At 40.1% G+C, this 20530-nt stretch overlaps 1 protein-coding gene across 2 annotated transcripts in view; it reads right to left on the bottom strand.

Moving 5' to 3' along the window:
• tnksa (tankyrase, TRF1-interacting ankyrin-related ADP-ribose polymerase a) overlaps positions 1-20530 on the bottom strand; it is a 150924-nt gene that overhangs the window by 53047 nt on the left and 77347 nt on the right. For both annotated transcript variants that reach the window (XM_043719972.1, XM_043719981.1), the window contains 6 exons: positions 14027-14121; positions 8215-8281; positions 7254-7440; positions 5059-5180; positions 1637-1728; positions 833-911 (listed from right to left, as the gene is read on the bottom strand). In XM_043719972.1, the coding sequence (XP_043575907.1) occupies positions 833-911; positions 1637-1728; positions 5059-5180; positions 7254-7440; positions 8215-8281; positions 14027-14121 (642 nt within the window). The remainder of the gene's footprint in view (positions 1-832; positions 912-1636; positions 1729-5058; positions 5181-7253; positions 7441-8214; positions 8282-14026; positions 14122-20530) is intronic.

The following is a 20530-nucleotide window of genomic DNA, read 5'->3' as shown; positions in this document are numbered from 1 at the left end:
TATAAGCTCTTGGTTCTGGTATAATTCTTGAACATTTTTTTGTTGCACTTTCTCCAGCATTTCTATGGTTTCTTGCAGTTGCAGTATCAAACTAAAGGCTGCTCCTGGTTGATGTCATGAGATTCTAATTCACAAGTGGCCCCTTAGCAACATCGTCAGAAACCACAATATCACACAAACAGCATCCAATCCTACTTCGCTGGTACCTTGCTCAATGATGCCACTATGTAATGTTTCAGAGATCTTGGGTGAACAGTACAAACCTTTGCAACCAAACACCAAGGAGCATTGGCACAGTCTCCTACACAAATAGTGTTCCACCTTCATCAACTCCAATTCTGCCCTTCATCCACCATAAATTTCTCATTCAAAATTAGATTGCCTGTATTCCATCTCACGTTAAGAAATACTCAACCATCACCTGGTGCTCTCTGTTTTACATGCAACTTTGCTCCAGTAATGCCTCAAGTTTCAAATTCTAATCCTAGTTTTCTAACCTCTACTATGTCCTCTCCCATCCCAGCTCTGCAATCTCTTGTACCACGACAATTTACTCCTTCAATTCAGATCTTTTGCACATCCCTGACTTTAATCACTCCAACACATTTGTTCGTCTAAACCTTGCCCCCTCTACACTGCCTCCTCTATGAAGATACACTTGGGGCCATCCAACTACCCTAATATCTTATGTGGCTCAAGTATCAAACTTAGTTTGATAATGCTCCTGTAAATATTTGAAATATTTTACTGTGTTAATGGCACTACCTAAATACAAGTTAGAGGTAGGAGAGGCATTTGGTTTTACTGCTCTATTTTGAGGAAAACCACATACCTTAGCTCCATGCTTGTGAAGGACCTCCACCACATCATTGTGTGCTCTTTCTGCAGCCACATGCAGTGGTGTAAGAAAACTGCAAGAGATGTAACAAGTTACAAAATTTCCAACGTTAATGCATCTATTGCGATTTAGGAGATGTCTACTTCTATTACAAAGGAAGTCAAACAATATTAAAATATACATTTCCTGAAGCATTTTAGTTCAACAGCATTACTTAATATCTCAAGTTACAGATACTATGTCCTGAAAAATGTAACTACATAATAGGTAATAATAAGTTAAAAAGAGCTTGTTCCTTAAATACCTCTTATGGCACAATATCCTAACTCACCAGACATCAGGAGTGTAGTGCTGGAAAAGCACAGCAGGTCAGATAGCATCAGAGGAACAGGAGAATTGATGTTTTGGGCATAAGCCCTTCATTAGGAAAGATGAAGGCCATATTCTCAAAACGTCGATTCTCCTGCTCCTCGGATGCTGCCTGACCTGCTGTGCTTTTCCAGCACCACACTTGACTCCGATCTCCAGCATCTGCAGTCCTCACTTTCTCCTAGTACCTCACTGCACAGTCTGAACTCACGAATCAGCTTATAATCAATAATTTCCACAACATCTCTGAACAACTGCTAGGTTATCATCAATTCTTTTACATTGCAACCCTCAAACAGGTTTTGTTTTCTACAATGAAAAACCTTCAATATTTTCAAGCTATGAAATTTGATAAAGTTGCAAGTATCTAATAATGTTTAGCAGCCTAACTTGAAAATAACAATTTTTGAACAGTAAAAACAAACTTACTCTTTATTTTTTTCATTGACATTTGCTCCCTTTCTTAGAAGCAGTTCTGTTACTTGCTTGCGTTTGGGATGTTGTGAAGCCACAGCACAATGCTGAAAAAGGAAATCAAACACTAATCTCCAGATACTAGTGAGTTAAACTATCTGTAGAAAACAAAGTACTTTTGTCATCATAATAGGTAAACCAATTTAGTGTATGTTGAGACAAAGGCATTTCTACTCTCTACTATTTAACTGCCAATGTATACGCAGCAAAGTCTGAGCAATTCCTCAAAGGGGAATGTGATACATGAAGAACGAAAACTGAATAATTTTGTTTTAAATTCAATTGTGGGACTTGGACATCACTGACAGGCCAGCATTAACTGCCATCTCTAGTTGACCTTGAGGTAGTGGTGATGAACTGTCTTCTTGAACTGCTGCAGTCCATATTCTGTAGATTACAGTGACCCACAATGCATTAGGAAGGGAATTCCAGGATTTTGACCCAGCAACACTCAGGGAATGGTAGGATGGTGAGCGAGTTGGAGGGTAACTTGCAGATGGCTTTATTCCCATATATCTGCTGCCCTTGTCTTTCTAGATGGAAGTGGTCATGGGCTTGGAAGGTGTTGCGAAAGAATCTTTGATGAATTTCTGCAGTGCATCTTGTAGATAGTACATACTGCTACAACTAAGTGTCAGTGGTTGAGGGAGTGGATGCTTGTGGCTGTCGATGGTGTCAAGCTTCTTGGGTATTGCTGGAGTTGCACCCATCCAGGAAAATGCGGGGTATTCCATTATAGTCCTGATTTGTGCCTTGTAGGTGGTGAGCTAGTTGCTTGCTGCAGTATACCTAGCCTCTGATCTGTTCTTGTATCCACTGTGTTTATGTGGCAAGTCCAGTTGAGTTTCTGGTCAAGGATGATGCTCGTGGGTAATTCAATGATGGCAGCACTATTGAATGTCAAGGAGCAGTGGTTAGATAATCTTTTATTGAAGAAGGCCATTGCCTGGCATTTGTGTGACACAAACGTTACTTGCCATTTGTCAGCCCAAACCTGGACATTGCCCAGACTTTGCTGCATTAGAACCATTATCGGCTCACAGTATCTGAGGAGTTACAAAATAATGCTGAGCATTACCCAATCATCAGCAAATATCCCCAGTTCTAATCTTATGATAAAATAAAGGTCATCAATGAATTCTTGCTCCTGTTGCTGATATAAAATTTTTTTTGGATGTTGGAAACCACTTAGGGAGTTGTTTCACCTTACTAACAGGGTAAAATTAATGAAAAGAATAATCACATTCATTCATCGTAACCTAAAAACATGTAAATTGCTCATGGATGGGAGTGTCACTGGCGAGGTCAGAATTTATCACCTAATCCAAAATGCTTCAGAGCAGCTGATGATGAATTGGTCCAGTCCTTTTCCTTTTTTTTGAGGGGGAAGGGGGGGATGGGGGGGGAGAGAATGGATATCTTGAACCACATGAAGGTGGATAAATGCCCAGGACCTGATCAGGTGTACCCTAGAACTCTGTGGGAAGCTAAAGAAGTGATTGCTGGGCAAATTGCTGAGATATTTGTACCATCGATAGTCACAGGTGAGGTGCCGGAAGACTGGAGGTTGGATAACGTGGTGCTACTGCTTAAGAAACGTGTTAAGGACAAGCCTGGAAACTATAGACCAGTGAGCCTGACATTAGTGGTGGGCAAGTTGTGGGAGGGAATCCTGAGGAACAAGATGTACATATATTTGGAAAGGCAAAGACTAATTAGGGATAGTCAACATGGCTTTGTGTGTGGAAAATCATGTCTCCCAAATTTGATTGAGTTTTTTGAAGAAGTAACAAAGAAGATTGATGAGAGCAGAGCAGTAGATGTGATCTATATGGACTTCAGTAAGGCGTTCGACAAGGTTCCCCATGGGAGACTGATTAGCAAGGTTAGATCTCACAGAATACAGGGAGCACTAGCCTTTTGGATACAGAACTGGCTCAAAGGTAGAAGACAGAGGGTGGTGGTGGAGGGTTATTTTTCAGACTGGAGGCCTGTGACCGGTGGAGTGCCACAAGCGTCAGTGTTGGGTCCACTATGTTTCATCATTTACAGAAATGATTTGGATGTGAGCATAAGAGGTACAGTAAGTAAGTTTGCAGATACCACCAAAATTGGAGGTGTGGTGGACAGTGAAGTAGGTCACCTTAGATTACAACCGGATCTTGGTCAGGTGGGCCAATGGGCTGAGAAGTGGCAGATGGAGTTTAATCTAGATTTTAGCAGGATTTATGCACTTAATAGTAAGGCCCTAGGGAGTGTTGCTGAACAAAGAGACTTTGGAGTGCAGGCTCATAGCTCCTTGAAAGTGGAGTCGGAGGTAGATAGGATAGTGAAGACGATGTTTGGTATACTTTCCTTTATTGGTCAGAGTATTGAGTACAGGAGTTGGGGAGGTTATGTTGCAGCTGTCCAGGACATTGGTTAGGCCACTATTGGAATATTACGTGCAATTCTGGTCTCCTTCCTATTGGAAAGATGTTGTGAAACTTGAAAGGGTTCAGAAAAGATTTACAAGGATAGTGCCAGGGTTGGAGGATCTGAGCTATAGGGACAGGCTGGGGCTGTTTTCCCTGGAGCATCGGAGACTGAGGGGTGACCTTATAGAGGTTTACAAAATTACGAGGGGCATGGATAGGGTAAATAGGCAAAGTCTTTTCCCTGGGGTTTGGGAGTCCAGAACGAGAGGGCATAGGTTTAGGGTGAGAGGGGAAAGATATAAAAGGGACCTAAGGGGCAACTTTTTCATGCAGAGGGTGGTACATGTATGGAATGAGCTGCCACAGGAAGTGGCGGAGGCTGATACAATTGCAACATTCAAAAGGCATCTGGATGGGTATATGAATAGGAAAGATTTGCAGGGATATAGGCCGGGTGCTGGCAGGTGGGACTAGATTGGGTTGGGATATCTGGTCAGCATGGATAGGTTGGACTGAAGGGCCTGTTTCCACGTTGTACATTTCTATGACTATGACTCTATGGTTCTCTGCTACAAAAATTTCAGGATTTTAAAGGCATTTAAAGAATTGGGGGTGGCAGGTGGCTCAGTGATTAGCACTGCTACCTCACAGACCCAGGAACCTGGGTTAGATTCCAGCCTCAGGCAACGGTCTGATTTCCTCTGGGCGCTCTGGTTTCCTCTCACAATCCAAATATGTGTAGGTTAGGTGAATTGGCCATGCTAAATTGTCCCATAGTGTTCACGGATGTGGAGGTTGGATGCATTAGTTAGGGGTAAATGTAGGGGAATGGGTCTGGGTTTGTTACTCTTCCGAGGCTCCGTGTGGACTTGCTGGGCGGAAGGACCTGTTTCCACACTATAGGGATTCTATGATAAACACTAAAATGAAGATTTCCCAATACTTAAGAAATATGCTTACCAATGGAGTTTCATGTGTCTGCGGATGCTTGAAGTTTATGATCTCTAAAGCAAGACTCTTTTTCACTTTTGTCAAATCTGCTTCTTTCGCAGCTTGTAGTAACGAATGACCTTTAAATTCATCTGTTTAAAAAAAAAAGTTTTCAGTATTAATTTTCCACTTTTTGTTCCCCAGCTGACAACTTAATTATTAATTTTTTTTTCTCCAAATTGTAGGGTGCATGCATATGGCAACATAGCTCAGAGCTCCTATCACATGATGGCTGTAGATAAACCCATCTACTCCTCAAAATAAAAAAAGGGAAGTTTTAGATTAGATTAGATTATTTTACAGTGTGGAAACAGGCCCTTCGGCACAACAAGTCCACACCGCCCCGCCGAAGCGCAAACCACCCATACCCCTACATTTACCCCTTCACCTTGGGAGGAAACCGGAGCACCCGGAGGAAACCCACGCAGACACGGGGAGAATGTGCAAACTCCACACAGTCAGTCGCCTGAGGCGGAAATTGAACCTGGGTCTCTGGCGCTGTGAGGCAGCAGTGCTAACCACTGTGCCACCGTGTTAACAAACATCAATACAGGGGTTTCAGAACTAAACAGATATGCAAAACACAAAGTTGACACTCATAATTAAAAAGTCTATAAATAAGAAGTTTGAGAATCAGCTGTGTACTTATAAATAGGAGTAAAATAAACAGAAGACAATAAGGGGAATGCTAATTTAGAAAGTAAACAATGGGTTAAATGTTCTCAAGGTGAACAATAAGCATCAGTTGTGTGGGGTTAGGATGTACAGCTTTGATTACAACTTTTAAATTGGTTGTTTTATTTTAATTTCTTGGTTGAATAAGATTTATCATCATACATAGTTTAAATGATAGTAGTATGATCTAATTATTAAATATTGTGGCTGTGATCCCTGGAGTAGGGAAGGGTGAGGAAAAAAATAAACTCATAAGCTAGGTTGCTCAGTGAGGCAAATTTTAAAATGCTTTTGGAAATTCAAAGAACACAATGTTGAAACTTTGCTCCTAATTGTTCTCATCCCTTTTTTGTTAGGGTAATGCAGCTGGTAATGTATTTCCCCTTCTTCCGTGACCATTTCCTCCTAACCTACAGGCCACTCAAACACACTAAACATTATGCCCAAGACCATTTACAAAAGGCACAAATCCAGGCTGGATAATTACCATCCCATCATTCCACTCTCAAAACATCAGTAAAGTGATGGGAAGTGTTGCAACAATCTGCTCACGTAAACCTAGATTGGATTCTGCCATAGTCATTTAGCTCCACAGTTCATTATAGCCTTAGTCCAAATGTAATCAAAGGAACTGAACCTGGGAGGTGATGCAAGAGTGATTGCCCTTGACACAAAGCAATGTTTGCCCAAGTTATACCCAGGAGCCCGAGCATGAACCATCTTCACCTTCTTCATAAATGGTCTTTCCTCCATCCTAAGTTGGAGATGATTATATAGTATTCAGTATTATTCACTGACTCCTCAGATACTGAAACAGTTATGGGTTTCTGTGTAGAGAGATGTGGACACACACAGGCTTGTGGTCATAAACGGCAAGTAACATTTGCACCATGCAAGTGTCTGGCAATGACCATCTCCAACAAGAGAAAACCAGCCGATTTCACCACCATTGAGAAGTGTGATGGAATACTCTCCACTTGTCTGGATGAGTACAGCTCCAACAAGAATCCTGTTACAATGCAAGTCAAACCAGCCTGCTTAATGAGCACCCTATTCACTAGCTTAAATGGTCACTTCTATTATCACTGTTATGCAGCGACAACAGTTCATCTAGTCTTTGTCAACATCTACAACTGAAAGAGTAGAAGGCTCATTGGAACACCACTTGTAGGTATCCCTACAAGCAACAGTATCCAGATTTGGAAATATATTATCATTCCTTTTTTGGTTCAAAACCCCAAAACTTACTTCCTGACAGTACTGTACCTATATCTAAACCATACATACTATTGTGGTTCAAGGAGGTGGCTCACCATAATCTTCTCAAAGGAAACTAGGCAGCTGTAACAAACAGCTGCAGCTGGTCTAACAATTAATACTTGCATCCAATGACTGAATTGAAAAAAACAAGAATGTTAAATGCCATAGCTAATTTAATATACAACAAAACAGTCACTGCATTAAGATCTTTGTACAGTTCTGATACTTACAAGCAAGCCTCTCTTTTAACTCTGGAGTGGGAGCCATATCCATGGCACTCTTACCATGGCAGTTAACTAGAGTGGGATCTGCACCATGGCTTAATAGAAGTGAACATACTTCCACTCTGTTCTTGGATGCAGCTTCATGTAGTGGCGTGAACTGCCAGAGATCCATGGCATTTACACAGGCTCCATGCTAAAAGACAAAAAAAATCTAATTACAATTACAAACTTCCATTATCGTAACTAACATAATATCTCCCAGAGTTCTTTTTCCTTTTGTTCTATCTGAAAAGCCAAAATAATAAATTGATAGCATTTCTTAAGTTTTTATAATTTGCACATCTTAGCAATGTAACACTGATTGGCTGATTCAGTTTATTCTGCAACTTCTGATATGTAAAGAAAGTGCAAATTATTGTAATCAAGTTTTCCATTAAAACAACAGCAAATTCAGCTCTATGCTTATATTCAAATAGATAAGTCTCATGTAGGGCCAGGGACCCAGATTCGAATCCACCCTCAGGCGACTGCCTGTGTGGTGTTTGCACATTCTCCTAGGTTTCCTCCACGTGCTCCAGTTGCCTCCCACAGTCCAAAGATGTGCAGGTTAGGTGAACTGGCCATGCTAAATTGTCTTCTAGTGTTCAGGGATGTGTAGGCTCGGTGGATTAACCATGGGAAATGCAGGGTTACAGAGACAGGGTAGAGAGGTGGGTCTGGATGGGATGCTCTTCGGAGGGTTCAGTGTGGATGCAATGAGCCAAATGGCCTGCTTCCTCACTAAGAATTCTATGACTTCTTTCTCGCAACTAAGTCTCAGAATTGTATATAGTGGACAAGAAAACATATGTACTTATTTCACATTTAGTAAGTTAAACAAAACCTAATACGATGTTTTAAACATGTCAATTCCCATGTAATTAATACTCATGATTTGAAACCTTAAATGAATGGTGGCTGATCTTACCTTAAGCAGAAGTTCAGTGACTTCGTAATGGCCATATGAACAAGCATTATGAAGGGGAACAAGGCCACTAAGGGGAGAAAGCAGAGGTCAGCGAAAGGACTTTATGTAATAAAATATATAAACAAATGCTCTTAAACAACTTTGTTTTGAGAAAGGAATCTTATGGATTTCAAATTCCATTGCTGTACTTTCATGAAATTTTACACACAACTTTCTCCTTGCCCTCTTCTTCAAAGGCAGCAATTCTATGGATATTAATGGACTTCAGATATCTCAAAGAGATTGCAGTTCAAGTGATTGACCAAGAGACAGAAGTTATTGTAATCTGAGCTTCTTGTCTCTTCCATCAAGGGAGGCGCTCCCTATCTAATCAGTTTATAATTGTAATGATTTTGAGCACCTCTATCACATCTAGTCTGAAAGTTCTATTCTTCAATCAATCCGTTTAACTGAAGATCTTCATCCCTGGAACCATACTAGTAAATCTTTTCTATATCTTCCCTGGTGATTTCACATCCTTTCTAAAGTATGGCACCCATAGCTGGACACACAACTCCAGATGAATCAGTGTTATAAAAATGTTGACTATAACTTCCTCACTTCTGTATTCTGACTATTTAGAATAAAAGCCAGAATTTCAAATGCCTTATTTGCCACTTTCCCACCTGCCATGCTGCCTTCAATGATTCATTCACAGTTACAACCATGTCCCTCTGCTCCACTTCATAAGTGGATCCCTTACTTTTTATTTTCCTTATTTCTCCAATCTAAATGAATCATACTACAATCCTCTGCAATAAATCTCACCTGGCATATGTTCACACTTTGCAACAATCTGACTATTTCCACTTTAAATCTATCAGTATCCTTCCCAGAATTAATAATACTTCCAAGTTTTAGATCATTTCCAAAATCTGAAACTGTACTCTGCACTCCCAAGAGCAGGTCATTAATATAGTTCAAGATAAAGCAGTGTTACTAGTACTGGCCTCTGAGGAGACCTACTGTAATCTTCTTCTAACAAGATGTTCATTACTATACTCTGCTTCTTGTCATTCAACCAATTTTGTAACCATCTCCCATTATCCCTTTTATTCCATAGGTTTCAACTTTGCTGACAAGACTGTTAAGTCACACTCCAGCAAAGGCCTTTTGAAACTCCACCACTGAATGTGCTCTGTTACCTCATCAAGATATTTAATTAAGTTGGTTCTGAGTTGCAAAAGGATTTAGGTGTTCTGATACATAAGTCACAAAATGACCAATATGCAGGTCGAGCACGTAATCAGGAATCAGAGGAAACTTGACTATCCGAATACCAATTATCCGAAAATCAGATTATCCGAAGGAGATCTCGAGGTCCCGATGGAAACATTTCATCAAAGACATGTTTCCAACAGTGATCTCATCTTTTGTTTACAGTGATTAAACAGGCACCATCTCCAAATGATTGACATTCTGCCCTCTCTCTCCCCACACTTTCCCTGGAGTTCTACAAAGGGGTGTACTCTAACCTTACCTTACCACCTCTTCCCCACACCTCTCCAACACCGCTTCCCAGGAATAATCTCTCCAACGTTGTCCTGTGCATGGCAAACATGGAACCTGTCAAAAGGTTGCAGTAAAAAGTTGCGTGTGGGGCTGCGTGTGTGTCTGTGCACTTTTGTGAGACTTACCCCACATAGGCAGCAGCAGTCTTGTTGTTGGTGTGCAGTCCGGATGACCCTGAGAGAGGCCAGGGGTGGGCGGGGGTGTGTATGTGGGGGGGTTGCGGGGGCTTGTGCGCTTTGTGCCGGGGGGGTGTGGGGTCTCGCTGTTGTGTGCTGCTGCAGTCTCCTGAACAGGGAGCAGACTTCAAAAGTGCGAGCCCCAGAGGAAAGGCATTTAATCGATTTACTGAATAATCGATGATCTGAACGAAATAGTGCCCGCCCATCACGATCGGATAATCGAGTTTCAACTGTACTAATGGGATGCTTTCCTTTATTACAAGACAAATTGAACATAAAATTAAGTATGTTATGTTTTAGTTGTACTGGGCATGGGTGAGAACACATGTCAAATACGGTGTACAGTTTTAGCTCCTTAAACAAAGGAGGATGTAAATGCATTGAAGATGGCACAAAGGTGGTTTATTAGATTGATATGTAGAACGAACAAGCTGACTTGCAAGGATAGTTGGTCAGGTGGAGCTCCTACACCTTAGAAGATCCTGAACAGCCTTGACAAGGTGGCCATGGAAAGGATGTTTCTGCTTCTGAGTCAGTCCAGACTCAGAGAGGGACGGGGGGGGGGGGGGGGGCACAGAGCAGTGCTTTAAAATCAGGGGTTGCCCTTTCAGGACAGGAACGCAGAGAACCTTTTTTTCTGAGGGTTGTATGGCTTTGGAACACTCTGCCTCAGAAGGCAGTGGAATTGGGGTAAATGGGTATTTTTAAGACATAGATGGATAGACAGTGGTTAGGAGGCAATGAAGGCTACTGGGGACATATGGAAAATGGCATTTGGAACACATGGATCAGCATACTCTTATTGAATAGAGGCAGAGAGATGTACAGCAGGGAACCAGACCCTTCGGTCCAACCCGAACAGATATCCCAACACAATCTAGTCCCACCTGCCAGCACCCGGCCCATATCTAAACCCTTCCTTATTCATATTACCTATCCAAATGCCTCTTAAATGTTGCACTTATACCAGCCTCTACCACTTCCTCTGGCAGCTCATTCCATACACGTACAACGCTCTGTGTGAAAATGTTGCCCCTTAGGTCTCTTTTATATCTTTCCTCTCTCACCCTAAACTTATGCCCTCTAGTTCTGGACTCCCTGACTCCAAGGAAAAGACTTTGCCTATTTATCCTATCCATGCCCCTCAATTTTGTAAACCTCTAAGGTTACGCCTCAGCCTCCGATGCTCCAGGGAAAACAGCCCCAGCCTGTTCAGCCTCTCCCTATAGCTCAAATCCTCCAACCCTGGCAGCATCCTTGTAAATCTTTTCTGAACCCTTTCAAGTTTCATAACATCTTTCCGATAGGAAGGAGACCAGAATTGCACGCAATATTTCAACAGTGGCCAAACCAATATCCTGTACAGCTGCAACATGACCTCCCAACTCCTGTACTCAATACTCTGACCAATAAAAGAAAGCATACTAAACGCCTTCTTCACTATCCTATCTACCTGCGACTCCACTTTCAAGGAGCTATGAACCTGCACTCCAAGGTCTCTTTGTTCAGCAACACTCGCAAGGACCTTACCATTAAATGTATCAATCCTGCTAAGATTTGCTTTCCCAAAATGCAGCACCTCGCATTTATCTAAATTAAACTTCAACTGCCACTTCTCAGCCCATTGGCCCATTTGGTCAAGATCCTGTTTAATCTGAGGTAAGCCTCTTTGCTGTCCATTACACCTCCAATTTTGGTGTCATCTGCAAACTTACTAACTGTACCTCTTATGTTGGCATCCAAATCATTTATGTAAATGACAAAAAGTAGAGAGTCCAGCACTGATCCTTCTGAGACTCCACAGGTCACAGACCTCCAGTCTGAAAAACAACCCTCCAGCAGAACAAACTCGAGTCGCCGAATGGTCTACTTTTATTTCATGTTCTTGCATTTGGGCTTGACTTGCCTTTAATAAATCCAATAAATCTGATTGTTCTAATTAGTCTAAAATTAAGACAACAATATTAATTTTGTCCTTCAGTATCATTTTTGAAAGATTTCCCAAGTATTATGTTCACTGATTTGTGTTTATCCTCATCTTTTTAACTAAAGGGTAACACATTAGCAATTCTATAATCTCAAATTTACATTTATATCTAAAGAGAACTGAAAGATCATTATGTGGAGGAGCTGGTGATGGACTGGGATGGACAAAGTTAAAAATCACACATTGGAAGATCATTGACAGTGCCTCTGCAATTTCCATCCTCAAATCACTTAGCATTCTTGGAAGCATCAGATTTGGCCACAATAATTTATGAATGGTAAGTCTGATCAGCCTTTCTGTGGGGCTCAGCGGAATTTCACAGGGCAGGAAAGAATAAAAGGGGAGAATGAATTGAATCAGGGAAACTTCGTTAGATCAGAATCAAAGTTTCCAGTGGCAACAATAGAGATAAAAAGGGAACTAAAGACAGCAGGAAGACGTAACCGTTTAACATCGTAAAAGCCCTTCAGCGCAAAGCAAGAGGGAACTGCAGAATGTTTACATTTGGTCTAAACCACTTAACCCATTCGCCAGACATTAACCATCTGACACCTGGATAAGATCACCTCATCTTCCGCCTTGGGACCCTCCAGCTGACGGGATCAATGCAGATTTCACCAGTTTCCTCATTTCCCTTCCCTCCACTGTATCCCAGATCCAACTTTCCAAATCAGCACCACCCTCTTGACTTGTCCTAAATGTCCACCTTCTTTCCCACCTACCCGCTTCACCCTCCTCTCTGACCTATCACCATTACCCCCACTTTCATCTACCTTACCCCCAGCCCCACACTGCTCCCATTTATCTCTCCACCCCCTTGGCTCACAAGGCTTTCAAGCCTCATTCTGGTGAAGGGCTTTTGCCCGAAACGTCGATTCTCCTGCTCCTTGAATGCTGCCTGACCTGTTGTGCTTTTCCAGCACCACAGTCTCGACACTTAACTGAACAGACAACACTCAAGTACCTGTCTGAATTGGTCAGTTTCAAGTACTTTTCAATGAACTGATAAGTGCATTCTGTAAATGTTAGGCACATTAATGAATTGAAAATGTTGATCATATTAATGAGTTGTCTATTAAGATAAGATATAAAAAAGCCACTTCTACTCAATGCTGTAGCTTCAGCTCAGAAACTAACAGCAAGTTCTCTTAATAAAGACAACTGAAGGCCATGTTACCACCTGTCTGTCACTCTGGTTTGAGGTCTAAAAAAGGAACCTCAACAGTTATGAAAAATTAGGCTAATCTGCTGTGTTCCATATTCTATCAGAAATATTTAAATGTTTGCTTTTAGGCCACAGTCAATGCAGACCATACACAAACTAAAACACACTTTCTCCTCAATCATATTTAAACCTTATTTAAATTAGGTAGCTAAGCACCCAATTATATACATCAATCTATTTCAAAACAGCAATGCTGCACGAGTAGAACATCTGTTTTAATATTCTTTATGTTAGATAGTACTAATTAAACTTCAAAAATGTCCATTTCTCCCTCAATATATCAGACAGACATGGATGTCCGTCTTAATAAAAAGTGGTAACTTCTGTTCACACAATACTTCTATTTTACTTTTCAGCACAGCAATAGAGATTGGAGAGAGGATTACTTCAAACATTTCAATGCTACACCTCCAGAAAACTGCACAATGAAGCCTGTCTCATACAGGAGAGAGACATTACTGGCAAGTTTTCTTAAACATCAAAAGTAAATTTCAAGTTAACTGCAATAGAGAATTGGATTCAAAATTGTGCTGGATTTATGGAAAGATTGTAGAGATAAAGCTCTTTGTGACATGTCAGTGGACTGAGTGCTTACACTTTAAGGCTGTATTGCAGTACCGTTCCATTTAACACACTGCTGTTATTGTCTGCAGAAAAATGCAGACAGCAAAATGTATTTTTTAAAAATGTTGAGCTTGAGAGAAAATATCTTCTACAATGAATATAAGAGCATGTTTTTCATTGTACCTGACCTTAAATTAACAGTTAACATCCCAAGCAGTTCAAATGGCATTTAATTATTCAGAGCCAAAGGCCAATGTCATGAAAGCATACTATACCACACCACATTAAATTCAGCCTTCAACTGACCCTTTATCTTTTGCATGTACGTCAGCCCCATGCTGGAGAAGGAGTTGAACAATTCGAACACGATTGTAACCAGCAGCCAGGTGCAGAGGAGTAGACTGGAAGCAATAACCAACAATTAAGAAAATAATTAGCATAAATGGTAACATTTTTGACAAAAAACCTTGAAAGCGACTAAAATAATTAATTTCTACATACTGTTTGCAATAAGCATTAATAGCTTGCATTAATAGCCTAATAGAATTTCAGTCTTCAATTTTGTAAGTTCCCTTCCAATGCAACAAGGGTTGATTGTGGACATTTACCATAACACTACAAAATGAGAAATTCTATAAATCTTACACTGACTGTACAAAATTATACAATAAAAGGGATAAGGATTCAAAACTGGCTGAAGGAAGAAAACAGAAATGGTTAATGGGTAATTATCATCCTGAAAGGTTCACAGTGGGATTCCCAAGGCATCAGTACTGGGACCCTTATTTTTTTCAGATATATATTAAAAAATATAGATTGCCTGATCTAAAAGGGACAATTTTAAAGTTTGTGGACAGCACAAAATTTGGGAGAAATGTAAACTGCGAGGACAGTGCAGAACTTCAACAAGTTGGAGCAAACCGATAGCTGGCAGATGAAGTTCAATGTGAGAAGTCTGAGATGATACACTTTGGTAACAAAGAAGAACGAGACACTATAAAATAAAAAATGCTATTCTAAAAGGTGCAGAGGAGCAGAGAGACCTGAGAGACATATGTGCATAAATCACTAAGAGAAGTTGGACAGAAAATGACAGCTGTTAATATACATCGTATGCTAGGCTTCATAAACAGGGGCATAGAGTACAAGAGCAGGGAGGTTATGAAGAACTTACATAAGATACTAAAATTAATAGTTTTGTATTCACATTCCTGTGACAGCTAACATACGATGTACAGTTCTGGGTGCAAATGCACTGGAGAGAGCGCAGAAGAGGCTTATGAGAATGATTCCAAGGATGAGGGAAGATTGAAGAAGCAGAAACAGTTATCCTCTGAGAGAAGAAGGCAACAGGGGATTTGAAAATTTTGAGTATCATGAGAAGTCTCAACAGAGTGCATGGGGAGATACTATTCCCATTATTTAACAGATCAGGAAACAGAGGGCACAAAACTTTTCCCCCTCCAAAACCAATGCACTGCTTGCAAGTGTGATGGAGGTAGTTTCAATTGAAGCATTCGAGGGAATTGGATGATTATTTCAATAGAAACAAACTGCAGGTTTACATGGAGAAGGCAGGAGATTGTCGCGAAGTTGAAATTCTTAAAAGCTGGTGAAGACATGATGGGCTGAATGTTCTCTTTCCACATTAGAACAATTCTGTGCTTGATAGGGGGAAATGCTTGATTTTGCTTACTAGTTGATAATCTAGTGGAGCAGATAGTCTGATACTATACCTACTTAACTTGCTTTCTCTTGAAAATCAGGCAGGTTCTACAATAGTTAGGAGATCCACAGTGGCAAATTAACACCAGACAGAAGGGAAACATTTACCATATAGTTTAATACATGTGCAAGACACGTTGTTAATTGCACTTAAGTTAAGATATTCTGATCTTATTAGAAAACGTTTTTTTTAAAAAATGTGATAAGTAGCCTAAGGTGTTAAGTAATTTTGATAATTAAACAGGTCTGCCAAGTAACTATTTATATTGATATCATCTGTCATTGGTACCACTGCAGTAAAAAAAAACTTGATTGATATTTTCTGCTTTGTAATTAAGATAACATCAGCCACAATTACATTCTCTAATGAGCAACATATTCCACAATGTTTTATATCAGATGTCATGATTTTATCAGAAACACTTCATACAGTCCACCAATACAATCCTCTTTTCAAACCAAGCATGAGTGCACACACATGCCAGTACAGTAAGAAATTACTAATGCAAACTTAACTAGGTCAACAAATTAACAATTGCAGAGTAGCTGTTACTCATCTGCAAACTCAATCTTTGAGAAAGAGATATTGAGGGACCTAAACTACTGCAGAGGAAAACAGCCTTTTTCAGTTGGATTCTGTTACACAAACTAAAATCTGTAGCACCACACAGATTCAAGTCTGTAGAACTAATTTTAAAAATCACTTAAATATTATTCTTTCCAATACAATTTCATTTTTTTTCTGTAAGAATTAACAATACTTTTAGAAAAACAAAACAAATCTAGTGATGATTTAAGCAAATGGCAAGTGTCCAGCATACTTAGTGTCAAGAAAAAAAATTTGTGTAAATAGGTTTTGAAAAATGACAATCTGAAGCAAAAATGATCCAAGAATTTGATGTAGCAGTGATCTGGTTATGAAGAGTATTATAAACTGTGCCTACATTTCGAAGAAAATAGGAATAGCTACCTACTGCACAGCACACCTGTAGCAGTCCAGCATCATACATTACATCAACTGACTGGCTTGGTCTTGCAGTCTTTACTAGTTGGCCATGGCCTTAGAAACTAAAGCTTTCATTCAACAGACAAGTTATGTATTTTGCCAATAAATGCCAAACACTGAGAATTAAAACAAACAAAAAGACTGCTCTTGTTTCCAGATTTAAATGTTGCTAATCCAGGGGAAACCAAGAATTCCAGTGTAGAACATGTTTGAGAAAATTTAAAACTCAGACTAATTGAGATTATAAAGTACAGAATATCTTAAAACTAAGTTAATAGCTGAATGATTTTGTTTTGCAGTAAAATTTCAAGAGTCTTAATATTTCTCTATAATTACTATCCATTTCTGCCATCCCTATATCCAAAACATAGCAACAGTTTCATTTGGGTCACACAGCATGGAAACAGACCTTTCGGAACAACTAGTCCACCCTGACCATGTCCCCAAATTAAACTAATCCCACAAGCCTGGTTTTGGACCATATTCCTCCAAACCTTTCCCGTTCATGTACTCATCCGAATGTCTTTTAAATGCTGTAACTGCATCGACATCCACTAGCATTTCATTTCACACACAAACCACTCTGTACAAAAAGACAGTTGCCCTCTGTGTCCTTTTTAAAACTTTCTCCTTCTTTTCACCTTAAAAGTATGCTCCTAGTCTTCAACTCCCTCACCTTAGGGAAAAGAACCTCGGTATTCACCTTATCTATGCCACTCATTATTTTATAAACCTCAATAAGACCACCCCTCAACCTCCTACACTCCAGAGGGGGCAAAAAAGAGTTCCAGCCTATTTTTAATAACTCAAACCCTCCATTCCTGGCAACATCCTGGTAAATCTTTTCTGAACCCTCTCCAATTTAATAATATGCTTCCTATGGCACGGCAACTAGGACTGCACACAGTACTCCAGAAGAGGCCTCACCAACATCCTGTAAAACCTCAAGTGTCTCAACTCCAAGATCGGAGCAGTGAAGGCAAATGTACTAAATACTCGATGCAAATTTCAAAGCATTATATGTACCTTGAACCCCTACATCTTTGCTCTACAAAACTACCCCAGGCACCACCATCAATTGTACAAGTCCTGCCCTTGTTTGTTTTACCAAATTGCGATACCTTGCATTCATTTATCCAAATTAAATTCCATCTACTACTCCTCAGCCTATTGACTCAAATGATCAAAATCTCTTTGTAATCTTAAATAGCCTTCTTCATTGTCTGCTATACCACCAACTTTGGGGTCATTGGCGACGTACTAGCAATGCCTCCTATATTCCCATCCGAAATAGTTAACATAAAAAACAAACAAAAGTGGACCCTGTACTGATCGCTGTGGAACACTGTTGGTCATAGTCCTCCAGTCCAAAAAACAGCCCTTTACCACCATCTTGTCTCCTTCCACAAAGCCAATTTTATACCCAATTAGCAAGCTCTCCTTGAGTCCCATGTGATCTAACATTACTAATTAGTCTACCATGCAGAACTTCATCAAAGACTTCACTAAAGTCCATATATCTACCACTCTGCCCTCAATCTTTCTGGTTAATTCCTCAAACTATGACTCAATGACTAAGTTGACAAGACTCTATTTCCTCACACAAAACCATGTTGACTATCCATAATCAGTCCTTGCTTCATCAAATGCATGTAAATCCTCTCAGAATCCCCGCCAACAACTTACCCACCACAGATGTCAGGCTTCGCCTTAACACTATTGCAGTCCCAGTCAATGTCTGGAAAGTTAAAATCCCCTATTATATTCTTACAAATATTTGAGAGCTCTCTACATATTTATCCTTTAACTTCCCTCTGACTATCGGGAAGGCTGCAATACAATCTCATCAAGGTGATCATACCTTTCTTATTTCTACTAATATAGTCACTGGATGATACCTCAGAAATATCCTCTCTAGTGACAGTAATGATGTTTTCCTTAATCAAAAATACCACTCCCCCTCTTCTCTTGCCTTTCTTTCTATTCTTCCCATAAGATCTAAAACGTGGAACATTGAGCTTCCAGTCCTGTCCTTCCCTCAGCCAAGTTTCTGTAATAGCTATGACATCCAAGTCCCACGTTCCCATACATGCTCTGAGTTCATCAGTCCGACCCGTAAGATCCCTTGCATTGAAACAAATGCAGTTTAATTCTTCAGTCTTACCTCGTCCTCTGCTAAGCCCTTGCCTGCTGTTTCTAACCAAATTGCTCTTTTCTGATGCAGAACCATCCTGTCATTCTATTTTTACTGTTACTTAGGAACCCTTGCCCCCACCAACCCCTCCCCACTAGTTTACAGGCTCCCAAAATAGAACTAACAAATCTCCCCACTACATCTAGCTATTTGATGTGTTTATTGGAGACTTCTCAAAGACCGAACGGCTACCTAGTTAAGACTAGATTGCCCAGTGAAGAGTACTATAACATGTATCAGAATAGATCCTATGCAAAAGTAAACAGAACCAAATTCAAATAGAGCTCTAAACAAACCGTATAAACTAATGAAAAGATGAAATTTGATCCCAGGAACCTTCAAGAATTTGACATAAGCTGGGAATTTTGGACAATTTGCCAGAGAAGAAATAAAATGTCACAAAAACTATCCTGCTTGCATTTACAAACTACTTAATAAAGCAACAGAATGTTCATAGTGCACAATATATTTATAATTTCCTCAAAATAAATAGTAAACAAATCCATCTGGTATCATGTCAGAATTGCACAACACAAATTCAAGCAAACGAAGCAATTTGAAATGTGCGAATACATACAATCATGCAAATTTCTGGCCTGAAAAATGTAGTTCAGCAAAGACTGACATTTTTTGAGAAGTCATGCCAATTAAATGGTCCACAATGATGCAAGAACTGGCTTGATGCTGTATGATTTTATGTCCCGTTGCTGATAACAGGAAGTGTACATGATTTACCAATGTGTAAATAAGAAAGCCAAGCTTCATGTCACTTAGAAATGAGAGAATTTTGTTCTCAAGTAGCCCTCTATTATTTTTACACAAAAGTTTCACTGCATCATTGTTTTTTCAAAACGCCCAGTTCACTAACAATATTTGATATAAACCACACAAAAGCAAAGTTTACAGATCCATATGCTTTTCCACAAAAATCAAATTTCAACAGTAACCTGAAAGCGCATGAAAGTCCACGATTTTGGAGGACATTTAATTTAGCGTTGCATAGGTTAAGTGACTAAAGAATAGACGAATTGGACATTTATTTGAAGGCACTAACACCTCTATTTTCTGCTTTATGAGATAAGGTTATTAAAAAATGTATTTGCCCTCAGGATACAGTTGCCGCTAACTAGATCCGCAATTATTTATTGCACATCCCTAACCGCCTTAAAGGTAGCTGAGAGCTGCCTTCTTGAACCACTGCAATCCATATAGGTTAGGTAAACCAACACTACTGTTAGGAAGAGAGTAACTGACCAGATGAAAGAACAGTGATACAGATCGAAGGCAGAGTAGTGAGCAACTTGGAGGAGAAGTGCAGGTGATAGTGGCGCTGCTGTCCTTGTCCTTCCTGTTAGTGGAGGTCACAGGTTTGTAAAGTGCTGTAAAAGGACAGTGAGCAATTTCGATATATCTTACAGATGGCAACATTGCTGACACTGTATGCTAGGGGTAGAGACAGATATTGTTGAAGGTGACGAATGGGGTGCCAAACATCCGAACTGAGCAAAATTAGGGCGCATGGTATTAGGGGCAAAGTACTAACTTGGATTGAAAGTTGGTTGGCTGATAGGAAACAAAGTAGTGATAAACGGCTCCATTTCGGAATGGCAGGCAGTGACCAGTGGGGTGTCGCAGGGATCAGTGCTGGGACCACAGCTTTTTACAATATTAGTAATAACATTAGCAAATTTGCTGATGATACTAAGCTGGGTGGCAGGGTGAAATGTGAGGAGGATGTTAGGAGATTACAGGTTAGGTGAGTGGTCAGATGCAGTTTAATGTGGATAAATGTATGGTTATCCACTTTGGTGACAAGAACAGGAAGGCAGATTACTACCTAAATGGAGTCAGGTTAGGTAAAGGGGCAGTACAGGGAGATCTGGGT

Source organism: Chiloscyllium plagiosum, chromosome 2 (assembly GCF_004010195.1).
Source record: "Chiloscyllium plagiosum isolate BGI_BamShark_2017 chromosome 2, ASM401019v2, whole genome shotgun sequence".
NCBI classification, from domain to species: domain Eukaryota; kingdom Metazoa; phylum Chordata; class Chondrichthyes; order Orectolobiformes; family Hemiscylliidae; genus Chiloscyllium; species Chiloscyllium plagiosum.
The sequence above is the reverse complement of the archived record's forward strand: the minus strand, read 5'-3'. Positions and strand labels throughout refer to the sequence as shown.